The sequence below is a fragment of the Chlorocebus sabaeus genome, chromosome 15, assembly GCF_047675955.1.
Source record: "Chlorocebus sabaeus isolate Y175 chromosome 15, mChlSab1.0.hap1, whole genome shotgun sequence".
Lineage (NCBI taxonomy): Eukaryota > Metazoa > Chordata > Mammalia > Primates > Cercopithecidae > Chlorocebus > Chlorocebus sabaeus.
The window spans coordinates 48891536-48906757 of record NC_132918.1 but is presented as its reverse complement, the minus strand read 5'-3'; the positions used below and the strand labels follow the sequence as shown (position 1 = coordinate 48906757).

At 39.0% G+C, this 15222-nt stretch overlaps 1 protein-coding gene across 2 annotated transcripts in view; it reads right to left on the bottom strand.

The window, feature by feature from the left end:
• Positions 1 to 3275: 3275 nt before the first annotated feature.
• The window catches only part of GK5 (glycerol kinase 5), a 73504-nt gene continuing 61557 nt past the window's right edge, over positions 3276 to 15222 (bottom strand). For both annotated transcript variants that reach the window (XM_008008862.3, XM_008008865.3), the window contains exon 16: positions 3276 to 13924. In XM_008008862.3, coding sequence (XP_008007053.1) covers positions 13776 to 13924 — 149 coding nt within the window. In that variant the 3' untranslated portion in view covers positions 3276 to 13775. The remainder of the gene's footprint in view (positions 13925 to 15222) is intronic.

The window sequence follows — 15222 nt, the reverse complement described above, 5'->3', positions numbered from 1 at the left end:
ATTCATTAAACTTGTAATTACTCACTAGCTACCTGCCTCCCATTAGACTGTAAGCTTCTAGAATCAAAGACATATCATTCTAATCACTGTCATCTCCTCAGTGCTTAACAGAAGTTCAATGTTTTTATTGAATAGACGAGAGTCCATAGCCCAGCAAATCTGGAAAGAGGAGAGAGGTATAATAAAGTCCGCTGCTTAGAAATATGTGGGCCACTGAAGAGCCAACACAAAGAGATTGTGAAAAAGATGGGTCCATTCCAGTTAAACCCGAGGCATTTCCATGTGCTGCCCGCTCTCCTGGCACTGGATACTGCTTTTGCAGGTGGAATTACCAGACTCCTGGACCACTGCCTCTCAAACTTTGAGATGCACAGTAATCACTTAGGGAATCTTACAATTCAGGCTGTAAGGTGTGGCTTCAATCCTGTATCTCCAACAGGCTTCCAAGCGATGCTGGTGCTGCCTCACCAGCCAAAAATCACACTTTGAGTAAAAAGGTCTTTAGTGACACCTTTTATCACATGAAAAGATCTGTAGTTGTCAGAACAGTTTCAGATTTTTTTTAAAGCATCTTCTTTTCACACCAAATCCATCTAGTGACTGACAAAAGAAATAACACTTATAAGTGTTAAATCTGGGTCTTGCTTCTAGAGACAATCCTGTTATGTACAGTTTAATCACCTTAATAGGATGAGTAGAATCGAAGCCTCGGAATTTCCTCAGGGAAGGATTCAACTTCTCCCCAGGTTTCCGGAATGACTGCATTAGAGCAGCAGAAACATTTCAAAGTCACCCTTAATAAAAGTAATCCCTTAATATCAAACATAAAATATTTTTTAGGATAAAATATTTTATTCACCGTAAAAAATATAAAGTAAATATGAGGTATAAGGAATCATGATAAACCCTCATGTACCTGCTTAAGCAACATATTATTAACACCATTGAAGCCTCATGTGCCCCCTACCAGTGTATCCCCACAACTTTCCCTTTCCAAAATAACATCTTAAATTCTGTGTATAATTTCCATGTTCTTCTTTATAATCTTAACACACGTGTATGCATATCCAAATAATATATTGCTTAGCTTTTCATGTTTTTGCACTTCATAAATTTGGAATAAAATTTATTATTCATCTGCAAATTTTTTTTTTTGCTCTTTTGTTTAAGAGGGTCATCTATCTTGATGGGTGGTCATTCATTTTCACTAAAACAAAAATAACATTTACATACTCCATTCTATTTTATTACTTTTGTTGTTGTTGTTGTTGTTGTTGTTGTTGTTGTTGAGACAGAGTCTCGCTTTGTCGCCCAGACTGGAGTGCAGTGGCCGGATCTCAGCTCACTGCAAGCTCCGCCTCCTAGGTTCACACCATTCTCCTGCCTCAGCCTCCCGAGTAGCTGGGACTACAGACGCCCGCCACCTCGCCCGGCTAGGTTTTTGTATTTTTTAGTAGAGACGGGGTTTCACCGTGTTAGCCAGGATGGTCTCGATCTCCTGACCTTGTGATCCGCCCATCTCGGCCTCCCAAAGTGCTGGGATTACAGGCTTGAGCCACTGCGCCCGGCCTATTTTTTTTTATTTTATTTTGAGACAGACTCTTGCTCTGTTGCCCAGGCAGGAGTGCAGTGGTGCAATCTCAGCTCACTGCAACCTCTGCCTCCCAGGTTCAAGTGATTCTCCTGCCTCAGCTTCCCAAGTAGCTGGGATTACAGGTGCACGCCACCAGTCCCGGCTAATTTTTGTATTTTTAGTAGAGATGGGGTTTCACTATGTTGGCCAGGCTGGTCTCGAACTCCTGACCTCAAGTGATCTGCCTGCCTTGGCCTCCCATAGTGCTGGGATTACAGACGTGAGCCACCGTGCCCAGTACATAATCCATTCTCTTATTGAAAGGCATTTGGGATTTTTACCTTTTTTCCTATTCGGATGCTATGAATATTCCTGTCTCCTTTGTACATGTGAAATTTTCCATAGGGTCTCAGATTATGAACAGGCGTGACAGTCAAAATATTTAAAAACTGGTAATGCACAGATCTTAGCTGGTTCTCCTTCCCCACAAACACCCTGACACAATTTCTTATGTGCAGTTGGTTTATTTTGGGAGATGATTCCAGTGAACTGGAGTGGGAGATAGCAAGCATGAAACATGAAGGAGGAAAAGCCAACCCCATGTATTGTGGGTTACTGAGATGTGTTACTGCAATGATCACTGCTGGAGGCTACTGAGGCTTGATCCTGGACAGGACTCTCCAAGAAGTTCTGAAGAGCACACTTCAAAACTGTCCACTTGAAGGACAGAAGAGGGGCATATTTACACACTGGCTTCCATCTTCACTGTGAAAAAGTTGCTCTGTTGGGTGTCAACTCTCTAGTACTTCAAGGTTTGGACATGGGTGAAAATAACAGAGAAGTTCAGACAAGTATTCCAAGCTGACAGGCAAGGAAATCCCAGTCCAGAACAGGAGATATGATAAGGCAAAATGAGGCAAGGTGTTGTCAGCATACACCGGGGCAGCTGATTGCTCCAACAAGTGAAATAAAAAGGTGAGCCAAGATGATAGGAAGTGGGGCAAGAGGTGACCAAAACTGATATAAATAATTGAAAGATAAATTAATGGAGAATAAGAGACAGCTCTTCCATACAGTAGAATTCAATTAATAAATAAAAAGGCATAATGGAAATAGAAAATCACCATTACTAGGCACTCAACACCTGAATGATTGTTGCAGGAGAGAACTATCCATGGACAGTAAACTAGTGAGTGAAAAGTGTGATGGCAAACAGGATATTTACGTGGTCTTAAAGTATCTTCTCAGAAAATTCTTATTAACTACTAAAGAAAAATAGTAACCTTGCAGTGGAAAAATCTGGGAGACACTATCTTAATCTATCTTAATCAAGTGATCAAGGTTAACATCATTGGTAATAAGACATAGGGATATAGCTTCATGATAGGATGCACTGAGAAGTCCACAATATCACTTCTGCAGTATTTTAACAAAAGTGCAAAACCTCAGTCTACACCCAAGAGAAAATCAGGCCAAGCCAAAGTGAGGAACATTCTATAAAATAACTGCCAGTACACTTCAAAAATGTCAAGGCCATGAAAAAAATAGACTGAGGAACTGTCTCAGATGGAAGAGACTAAGGAAACATGAAAATTAAATACAATGTGGGATCCTGGACTGAATTCTGAACCAGAAAAAGGACATCACTCAGAAAACAGGCAAAATTCAAATAAGATCTGTAGATTAGTTAAGACTGCTGTTATCAATGTGAATTTCCTGGTTTAATTGTATTATGGTTATACATGATGTTAATTAGGAGAAGCTAATGAAAAGAGAACTCTGTGTACTATTTTTACAACTTTTCTGTAACTCTAAAATTGTTTCAAAACAAAAAGTTAGCAATTAAATACCAGGGGATCTTATTAAAATACAGATTCTCATTCAGTAGGTCTGCAATAAGGCCTGAAATTCTGCTTTTCTAAAAAGCATCTAGGTGATGCTGAGACTGCTGGTCCCAATGACATATTTGAGTAGCAAGACTTTTTTCCCCCGGTTGTACTGAGGTATAACTGACATAGAATAAACGGTACATAAAGTGAACAATGTGATGAATTTTGATGCATGCATACACCCATGAAACCATTGCCACAATCAAAATAATGAATTTATTATTGGGAGATGATTCTAAATAGGTTTCTCATTTCTGTTTGTGTTGCAAGCAGAGACACTGTGGCTTTTGTTCTAAGACAGAGATGGTGTCTCCCTCCACAGCAGAGGGCAGTTTTGTCCAACAATCAAACATCATGAAAATAGTTTTCCTCTGGGACAAGCACCAGACAGGTTTACTTCCAATCTATTACAAAAGACTCAGGTGTCCTGAGCCTGAGGTTCTTCAGCTTTACCGTAAACCACTGCATTCACAGTATCAACCTGAATGCTCCTCACAGGACTTAGGAGGCAAGGAGAACCAACGTAAATATGAAGATAATTAATGCTTGCTGTGCCGTGAGTAATAAAGTCTTTAATCTCTGAGGCAGGAGTCTCATATCTTTTGTCATCAGTACAGGTTGAGCATCCCAAATCCAAAACTCTGAAATCCTAAATGCTCCCAAATCTGACATTTTAAATTAAAAACTTTTTATTACTACAGACAGCATGTTGCTTGCCCAGACTGGAGTACGGTGACATGATCATATCTTACAGTGACCTCCTGGGTTCAAGTGATCCTTGGGCCTCAGTCTTCCAAGTAGCTGGAACTACAGGCATGACCATCATGCCTGGCTGATTTTCTTATTTATTTATTTATTTATTTTTAGTAACAAGATCTCCCTGTGTTGCCCAAGCTGGTGAAATCTGAGGCTTTTTGAGCACTGACATGATGTGCGAAGGAAATGCTCGGATTTGGGTATCGGATTTCAAGTTTTCAGATTTTGGATGCTCCACTGGTAAGTATCCATAATAAAAATATTCCAAAAAAAAAAAAAATCTTAAACCCGAAATACTTCTGATCCCCAGCATTTCAGATAAGGGATACTCAACCTGTATCTATAAAACTGTGGGAGACTAACTTGTTAGCTTCCAAAGTTGAGTAAAATTTCAGACTCTTCTCAGTTTTCGACAGTGTCTGGTGATGAAGATTGGGATGCTAATCGAAATAATGGTTTTCTGGAAGAGAGAAGATAAGGGCTCCCATGGGCTGGGTGAAAGGATATGAGAACTCCCTGGGATCTGGTAGCAAATGTTCTTGCTCAAATGGTGGGCAAGGGGGAAGGAAAATTTGGCAAATCTAATGTATTTGCCTTATAATCTTTCCCCCCTCCCCCCCTTTTTTTTTTTGAGACACAGTTTCCCTCTCATGCCCCAGGATGGAGGGCAATGGCACGACCTTGGCTCACTGCAACCTCCGCCTCCCAGGTTCAAGTGATTCTCCTGCCTCAGCCTCCAGAGTAGCTGGGATTACAGGCACGTGCCACCATACCTGAATAATTTTTCTATTTTTAGTAGTGATGGAGTTTCACCATGTTGGCCAGGCTGGTCTCAAACTCCTGACCTCAAGTGATCCTCCCACCTCAACCTCCCAAAGTGCTAGGATTACAGGCGTGAGTCACTGCTTCCAATCTAATCTCCACCTCTTAATGGGTTCTGTTTCTTTCTAAAGAGCAAAAAATACACTAATACTCAATATCATCATCATTTCTTTTTTTCTACAATTTCTTTTAAATAAAACCCATTTTTCAAAATTATTGATACAAAATAACCAGAGAAACTTCAGCAACATCAGCTCCATATATCTCCATCATGTCCCCTGTTCCATGTCCTCTTCAATAGACTAATTGCTTTGAACAACAACAACAACAACAAAAATGCATGACAAAAGCAAAACCTCTTCCTTTCTTCAAACAACTCAATGTTCATCATTCTTCTGCTATGAATGTTCATACATCTTCTACTATGAAATAATACCGTGGGTTCATGAGAGACTCCACTATGGTCAAGGAATGGAATCCAGATTATCTGACTGAATCTTCCACCCAGATAGATGTCACTAAATATGTCTGTGAACTCGAAGCAAATAACAGAGAACACAAAATAAAAATGGCTTTAATATACCAACATGTACAGATTATTCAGTTTCATTGTAATTTCCCAATAATTTTAAATTATAATTTTCAGAAAGGATGTTTAACATCTGCTAGGCTAATTCCATGAAATTATCTTTTCTCCAGTTATTTATAATCTTTCTAAATATTTTAAAATACAGCATATTTTCACAACAAATTTTACTTTCCCCACCACAAAGGATTATCCCACTTCTCTAGTAATTTCCGTTGTGCAAGAATGTAGAATATAGACTAATCAGCCTAAATAGGATCTAAAAAGGCAAGGTTACATAAAACGCTTCTTGTCTAACCATATTAAGGCCCAAGTTTACCTAGAGTCACAACTATAGTTAACAAGTGCTATTTCTCTGGTTGTTTTTTGTTTTGTTTTTGTTTTTGCAAAGTTTCGCCATGTTGCCCAGGCTACCCTCGAACTCCTGGGCTCAAGCGATTCTCTGGCCTCAGCCTCCTGAGTAGCTGGGAATAGAGGAGCATGCCACCATGTCTGGCTCCTCTGTGACTTTCTTAATGTGCAGAAACCAAAACAGGTAATAGTATTTAATAAGAATGTCTAGGTAATTTTTTTTAAAATCCAAAAGTTAAAGTAGACAAAAAGGGAAGGGAAAAATTCATATGCAGATGAAAAATATTTCTATTACTGTGGATCCTTGATTTTTTGTATAGATCTTAACAATGATTTATGAGGTTCTCAATGACAATAAAACTGCAAAATTCATTAAGAACATCAGAGAAGGCCAGGTACAGTGGCTCACGCCTGCAATCCCAGTACTTTGAGAGGCCAAGGCAGGCGGATCACGAGGTCAGATCGAGACCATCCTGGCTAACACGGTGAAACCCCGTCTCTACTAAAAATACAAAAATTAGGTGGGCATGGTGGCGGGAGCCTGTAGTCCCAGCTACTCAGGAGGCTGAGGCAGGAGGATGGCGTGAACCTGGGAGGCGGAGCTTGCAGTGAGCTGAGATCGCGCCACTGCATACTCCAGCCTGGGCAACACAGCGAGACTCCATCTCAGAAAAAAAAAAAAAAGAATATCAGAGAAATAAGATTATGAATTTACTGAGGCATACAAATTGGAATCTACATTTACCATCTTGCACAAATAGGAAAGTTTCTAATAACTTATTAACAAAATCATTCTGATACCTTTACACAAATCAGCCTATTTTAAATAAAAAGGTTAGAAACATTATAACTATGTACAAAGTATATATCTGTATACTTAACATTCTAAGTAAAGACATCTTTGAAAATTTACTGTTACACAGTATTAGTACCATACTCTATAATGAGCAAAGAAAGAATATGAGAACTCGGGCTCAGTACATTGTAAATATGTTCAAAATGCTATATACATTTTGCCTGGAAAGATTTTTTAAAATCCCACATAATCACATAAACCACTGGACTGATTTTTAAAAACTTTAAAAAAGATATTTAAAGATATGGCTCATAAATGACGATTTGATGGGTGCTGACGAGTTGATGGGTGCAGCACACCAACATGGCACATGTATACATATGTAACAAACCTGCACGTTGTGCACATGTATCCTAGAACTTAAAGTATAATAATAATAATAAAAGATATGGCTCATTAAGCAAACATTCAGTGATCATATCTCACTGCAGCCTCAAACTCCTGGGCTCAAGTGATCCTCCTGCCTCAGTTGGCAAATGGGCAAAAGATATGAACAGAAATTTCACTGAAAAGGATAAACAGAATGGGCTGAAATAAGAAATAGTGACACCACCAAATGCTGGTGAGCATGCAGAGAAACTGGATCACTCATACATTGCTGGTGGGAATGTAAGTGGTACAGCCAGTCTGGAAAACAGTTTGGCCGTTTCTTATAAAGATAAGATTCATTTAAATGGGAGTCTCTATATCATTTGTTTCCTAAACATCACAGGTATCTATTTAAATACAGCCATTTTATAATAGACCAAATGTATAATAAAGTGGGGAAAGACAGTAGAAAAAGAATAACAGAGAATTTCAGAAATATCTGATTTTGCAAGCACCTGTCTCTGTCCTTCCCACTTCAAGATCATTCCTGCATTCCTCTAGGAACAAGGGTCCCATGGGAATATGACAATGTAGCCAATGACTTAGGTGCCAATAGATGCTGGTGCCAAAATATTTATGGCTATGAGGTTTCAAAACTTAAAAAAAGAAAAATGATTCCTTTTTATTGGAAAGGGGATTTAAAAAGAAAAACAACCAACATGATTTTGAATCATCTATTGAACTTTTTTAGATTACTCTTTTTGACTGGTTCAAACCAGAAGACCTGGGTTTGGGTTTACAATAAGACAATTTTGGGACCAAGTAGGTTGTAAAAGCCCAAGGTGTGTTTGGGTTTTTTTTTTCCTCTCCCTCTCTCTCTTTTTTTTTTTTTTTTTTTTTTTGAGACAGAGCCTCACTCTGTCACCCAGGCTGGAATGCAGTGGCCCAATCTCGGCTCACTGCAACCTCCCAGGTTCAAGCAATTCTCCTGTCTCAGCCTCCCAAGTCGCTGGGACTACAGGCACATGCCACCATGCCTGGCTAATTTTTGTATTTTTAGTAGAGACAGGGTTTCACCATATTGATCAGGCTGGTCTTGAACTCCTGACCTCAGGTGATCCACCCGCCTTGGTCTCCCAAAGTGCTGAGATTACAGGCGTGAGCAACTGCACCTGGCCTTTTTCTCTCTTTTTTTAAATTGAGATGGGGGGTCTCACTATGTGCCCAGGCTGGTCTCGAACTCCTGGGCTCAAGTGATCCTCCCACCTTGGCCTCATACATTGCTGGGATTACAGGTGTGAGCCACCATGCTTATCCTGGGGCTTTTAATTCTTACTGAAAACCATAGTCTAAATTTCCCAAAGGGATTCAGAATCCTTTGGGGGTAGATTCAAGCCTTCTAGGCCATCTCTGGGATGACTCTAGAATAACTTAAAGTCAAAGAACTCCAGGGGGTACATCTACATGTCTCCTCAAATAATTACAAAATTCTTGCCAGATTCCTGGGCTAGACTATTTTAGATTAAAGACTGGTCCCTTACAGGAGGGGCTATTTATGAAGTTCCTTCCCTATAGCACCAGAGTGTTTGGCACTCTCAAAATTCAATCTGTTAGTCATCTGCAGTCAAATATATAAAACCTGTGAAGAGAGAGGCTTCAATTAAAGCTTAAAAAGTTAATATATCTATGTGTATTTACGGATGTGTATCTCTAAACAAATAGTTTTTCAAATATATAAACATATTAAGAATTTTATTTTATTAAGACAGGGCATTGCCCTGTTGCCCAGGCTGGAGTACAGTGGCACAATCACAGCTCACAGGAGCCTCGAACTCCTGGGTTCAAGCAATGCTCCTGCTTCAGTTTCCTGAATAGCTGGGACTACAGGGGCATACCACCACACCTGGCTAATTAAAAAAATTATTTTGTAGAGACAAGGTCTCGCTTTGCTGCCCAAGCTGTAGTTGAACTCCTGGCTTCAAGTGATCCTCTGGCCTCAGCCTCCCAAAGTGCTGGGATTATAGGCATGAGCCACTGTGCTTGGCCAAAAATTTTAAATAAACAATATGAGCATTCTAGCTTTCACTACAGAGTAGTTCCTCCTCCTCCTCCTCCTCCTCCACCTCCTCGTCCTCCTCTTCTTCTTTTTTTGAGATGGAGTTTCACTCTTGTTGCCCAGGCTAGAGTGCAATGGCGCAATCTCGGCTCACTGCAACCTCCGCCTCAGGGGTTCAAGCGGTTCTCCTGCCTCAGCCTCCTGACTAGCTGGGATTACAGGCATGTGCCACCACACCCAGCTAATTTTCTTGTAGTTTTAGTAGAGATGGGGTTTCTCCATGTTGGTCAGGCTGGTCTCAAACTCCCAACCTCAGGTGATCCGCCCTCCTTGGCCTCCCTAAGTGCTGGGAAGAGTATAGTTTTTCTTAATCCAACAGAAAAATATTTTACTCACAACAAATATAAATTGCCCCCATCAACAAATGTATGTAATATCAACGATAACATGTGTACAAACAAAGTTGCACTAACAAAGTAAAAATGTATCCCACATACATGAAAGCAGTGCTAAGTTCTGGGGAAGCAGACAGTTTCTGCTTTCAGGGAGCTTCCAGTCTGGTAGAGATTTACACAGAAGGCAGATTAAAGAGACTGATGATCTCCTTTGTTCAGAGATAAAAAGGAAGCAAAAAAGCAGGTCAAATCAAAGATGATCTGCAGAATACATTAACCCTACACTGAAATCATGGACCTACTCCAGTAATTAAGGCTGCAGAGGTGGGGCTGTGTGGATGAAAACATCAGAAGACAATTACAGCATGAGTTACTGATTGATTGATTGAGACAGGGTCTCACTTTGTCACCCAGGCTAGAGTACAGTGACATGATCTTGGCTCACTGCAGCCTCCACCTCCTGGAGCTCAAGTGATCTTCCCACCTCAGCCCCCTAATTAGCTGAGACTATATGCATGTGCCACTACACCCAGCTAATTTGTGTATTTTTTGTAGAGACAGGGATTCGCCAGGTTGCCCAGGCTGGTCTCAAACTCCTGAGCTGAAGTGATCCGCCTGTCTTGGCCTCTCAAAGTGCTAGGATTACACGTGTGAGTCACTGTGCCCAGCCGAGATTTCTTTTTTCTTCATTAATCAGCAAAATAGAAACCCTATTTCAAGATACTATTTTTTTTTATTTTTATTTTTGCTAACAACCATTTCCTAAGGTAAAATGAGGCAGAAAGAAAAGGAGTATGATACTATATTCACTGAGTCTTCAATTTTCTTCTAACAGCCTGTATCAGTGGCTTTCAACTGGGGGCAATTTTGCCTCTCAGAATGGCAATGTTTGAAGACATTTTTGGCCATAACTAGGGGGATGCTACTTGTAGCTAGAGGGCAGAGGTCAGGGATACTGCTAAACATCCTATAAAGTACAGCCTAGCATCCCGAAATAAAGATTTATCCAGTCCAAAATGTCAATGCTGAGATTAGGAAACCAGGCCATGGTTGGATAAAAAAGATGAAAAAATCAGTACGTCTACAGTATAAAAGCAATTAGTAGCACTTTAAGATAGATTGAACAGGAACATTCTCTTCCTTGATGAGACAGTTGCAGACCTTCTAAAAATATCTGATAGATCCATAATGGGAAAATAAAACTTGCTGAGAAATAGCACAAATTTTTCTAAACTTCAAATACTAGCATACAAATGAAAAATAAACTTGGAAGATAGAAAGGATAAACCAGGTGTGGTGGCTTACACCTGTAATCCTAGCACTTTGGGAGGCCGAGATGGGCGGATCACAAGGTCAGGAGTTTGAGACCAGCCTGGTCAACATGGTAAAACCCTGTGTCTACTAAAAATACAAAAATCAGCTGGGCATGGTGACGCGTACCTGTAATCCCAGCTACTTGGGAGGCTGAGGCAGGAGGACTGCTTGAGCCTGGGAGGTGGAGGTTGCAGTGAGCCGAGATCATGCCACTGCACTGCAGCCTGGGCAATAGAGCAAGACTGTCTCAAAAAAAAAAAAAAGAAAGGACAATTTTGTTGCTCAATTGATCTTATCAACTGTTTCTGCAACCACAAAAGCAAATGTGGTCACATTTCTGATTTTGGTTAACTCTGAAAATATTTACTAAACTCTTATCACTAAAAATGGCCACAAATATTAAAAATAAAATATTAGTTTTTAGATTCACAGAAGGAAAAAATAGCCACTAACACTTAAGGAGATGCTCAATTCCAATGAGAGACATTCAAAGTTACTTTCCAACATTATCTCAAAAGTATTGATCCTTTTTTTTTTTTTTTGAGACGCATGTCGCTCTGTTGCCCAGTGCAGTGGCATGATCTTGGCTCACTGCAACCTCCACCTCCCAGATTTAAGCAATTCTTCTGCCTCAGCCTCCTGAGTAGCTGGGATTACATGCTGGCGTCACCACGCCCAGCTAATTTTTGTACTGTTAGTGGAGACAGGGTTTCGCCGTGTTTGACCAGGTTAGACTCCTGACCTCAAATGATCTGCCCACCTCAGCCTCCCAAAGTGTTGTGATTATAGGCGTGAGCCAATGCACCCAGCCCAAAGTATTTATCCTTTATCTTGTGGTTATATGTTGGGAAAGAAGAATGTGGAAAAGTGAACTAACAAATTTTCAGGTATTAATATTACAATTTAGTATATTCTGACAAAAATAATTATTTTCTATAAAATTACACCCATTGGCTGGGTGCAGTGACTCACGGCTGCAATCCCAGCACTTTGGGAGGCCAAGGTGGGAGGATCACTTAAGGCCAGGAATTAAAGACTATCCTGGCAACATAGCAAGACCCTGTCTCTACAAAAAAAGAAAAAGAAAAAGAAAAAAAATTACACCCACTGAGAAACAGAACGTGTAACAGTAAAACAACAGAGCAGCTTCCATGTGATTTTTGATAGGAAAGCTTTAATTGGGGACTAAGCTTTGTAAAAAGGATGTAAACAGGGGAAAGAATGAAAAGAACAAGATTTATCTACATAATGAAGTTTGACTTTTCACAGTAAATAAAATACCTCTATTTATTAATAACAAAAATATTTCAAAATGTTAATTAGTAGATTTAATGATACTATATATTTGCTACAATGCCTTCATCAGAAAATTTAATAATTAAGAAGATACTTGAAGTTCATTCAAATGGCACTTGCAGAAATGCAACTTAACTTCTAGTTCTATCATATCTGTCTCCAAAATGGACATATATGACAGCAAAAACAAAATTCTCTATAAGTCTCTTCATTAGTTACATTACTATGTAACTAAAATAGCTAGTTCTATAATAAAAGGATTTTATGTGATAAATCCTGACCAAGAGAGAAATAAAATCATTATTGCTGCAAATCCAAATGGAACCTACCCCAAATATAGGGAGGGGCAAATAAAGTGAAAACATGTTGGAAGGTGGGGTCAACTGCCTTAGGACAATTCTATATCCAACTTGACACTACTCACAACTTACTCCTCTTCACTGTTTCTTGCAAGAAAGTCTGAGAATGCGAGACTGTCCTTGCTGCTCCCTGTGGATCTCTGGCCGAGTGGCTGAAGGGCAATCCTGAGCATAGACACACTCTCCTCCCCTCTATCCGCTATCCGCTGCACATACTCAGAGGGATGATTAGACCAAACAAACATCAAAAAGATGCAGGAACAAATAAAATACCCCAATAAAGGCAATTCTTAAGTGGTCAATAAATTAGGGCACTTTCTTCAAATTAAGCTCTGTCAATTAGGCACTTAATAAAAACAAAAGACATTAATACAAGCATCTAAACAACGAAGAAAGATAAAGAACAAGAGAAAGGCAAGATTTATGTTAACTACCAGCATGTTATACTTCAGTCAGAAGTTTTTGAAAGAAATATTATTTGAGAAGGAAAATAAGTAGCATTTTTCTGTTTCTTAAAAATCAATATTCTTTTTAGTTCATTAACTAAAATCAGTTTTTCAGTGTTTTCAACATAGAAAGAATGCTCAGATTTTGGTTGAACAAGGAAAAATTAAGGCAGTGTCTTTAAGACCAGTAAACGAAAGCATTAACTAACTCATAAGCTTATCTGAGAGGGACATATTAAGCTCATATTTGGATATAATATTAGAAAATTATGGCTTTAAACATAAAATATTAATGTTTCAAAATTCCACATTTTCTCAGTTATTCTTTCTTTTTAGCTATATGTACTTCAAATAGCCCACTTAAATTTAAAGAATTAAATAAACACATTTCACATAATTTTGGAACAATATGTGCATGGTGATTGACCCAGAACTATTAGCTTGGATGGTAAATCATTATGTTCCTATGTACCACTGACCCAGTATAAAAAGGAAGAGGACCCACAACTGTCAAAATATGGTTGGAAATGACTAATGTCCTTTGGAATTTGTTACAAAATAGAAGATATAAAGTTTTGAGGTATTGCTGCCTTACCATGATTTAGGGAAAAAAATAAGAGTTTTTTTTAAAGCAATGCTTCTTAAGTTATGAAGCTTATTTAACATTTTCTCCTCTTAGTCATTGTCATATTGGTTATCCCTGAGCTTCATCTCATCTGCATGTCACATAAACCAGCCATCTATGGTTTTGATCATTTCATTTAGTGTTATGTCTTGTTATACCAATTCATAGAGCGTTTCACTGCTTTGGCCCAGTTTTCCAGACTCATTTCATATTCTTGACATTTCTTCTGTGGCTTGAAAACCACTTCACTTTGTCTCAGTTTCTTTAGTTCCTCCTTGTCAGTCCAAAACCCTATAGATGAAAAAATTATTCTCAAATTTTAAGGCAAATCATGAGTCCAATAAAGTTTATCCAAAATCCTGTGAGTTGCTGGTAGAAAGGTAAACAAAAACTATTTTTAAAACAATCCAAAATACTTTGTTACTTTTGAATTTTGTTAGATTGATCATTCCTGAAAATAATTATACCAGGATTTTCAAGTCTTTTGGTTTCTAACTTTCAGCTCAGTTTCTGTGTGGTGGGATACCACATCACTTCTAAAGTAGCTACCCTATGCTATCATTTAATTTCATAACTTGCTATTATTAAAACAATCCCAAGTGAAAAAACAGTATATTTTCTGGCCAGGCACAGTGGTTCACGCCTGCAATCCCAATGCTTTGGGAGACTGAGGAGGGAAGACCACTTGCTTAGGAGTTCGAGAGTGCAGTGAGCTATGATCGCATCACTGTACTCCAGCCTGGGTAACAGAGAAAGACCCTGTCTCTAAAAAAAGAAAAACAGAAGAAGAAAAAGAAAAAGAAAAAAAAAGAAATAGGGTATTTTCTTTTTATGCAATTAAAATAAATGAAGATGCATTAAGATTTTTGTCTTACAGTTTAAGGTAAATGTCAACTTTCTGGAATATGCATAAAATTCAAAGTTGGGGATTAATGTAATAGTTTCTCTTTCAAACTATAGTCTTTTATATAATTTATTTAAATTCCAATTTAAGATAATTTTGTAGTTCTAGCATAGACTGCTCTTTGCAGGAAGGATCATATGATATATAATAAAAAGCAAGAGAACTTTTTTTTTGGAGACAGCCTCGTTCTGTTGCCCAGGCTGGAGTACAGTGGTGCGATCTCAGCTCCCTGCAACCTCCACCTCCCGGATTGAAGCAATTCTCCTGCCTGGGCCTCTAGAGTAGCTCGGCCCATAGGCACGTGCCACCATGCCCAGCTAATTTTTTGTACTTTTAGTAGAGACAGGGTTTCGCCATGTTAGCCAAGCTGGTCTCAAACTCCTGGCTTCAAGTGATCCACCCTCCTCAGCCTCCCAAAGTGTTGGGATTACAGGCGTGAGCCACAGCGCCCAGCGAGAACATTTATAACTAAGATCATAAGTCGTCTGAAATGATACAGGTATGTTATTAGTAAGCTTGGCACATTTCACCTACTGAGCGGTCTATCGCACCTCTTTTGAAGTACTAACAGTCTACAAATCTTCATGAAGTACATTTTTTCTTACCAATAAAACTGACACATAAATTCTCCTTTGTAAAATTTTGTCAAGTCACATTCTTTTTCTTTACAGTCAACATTTTAGAC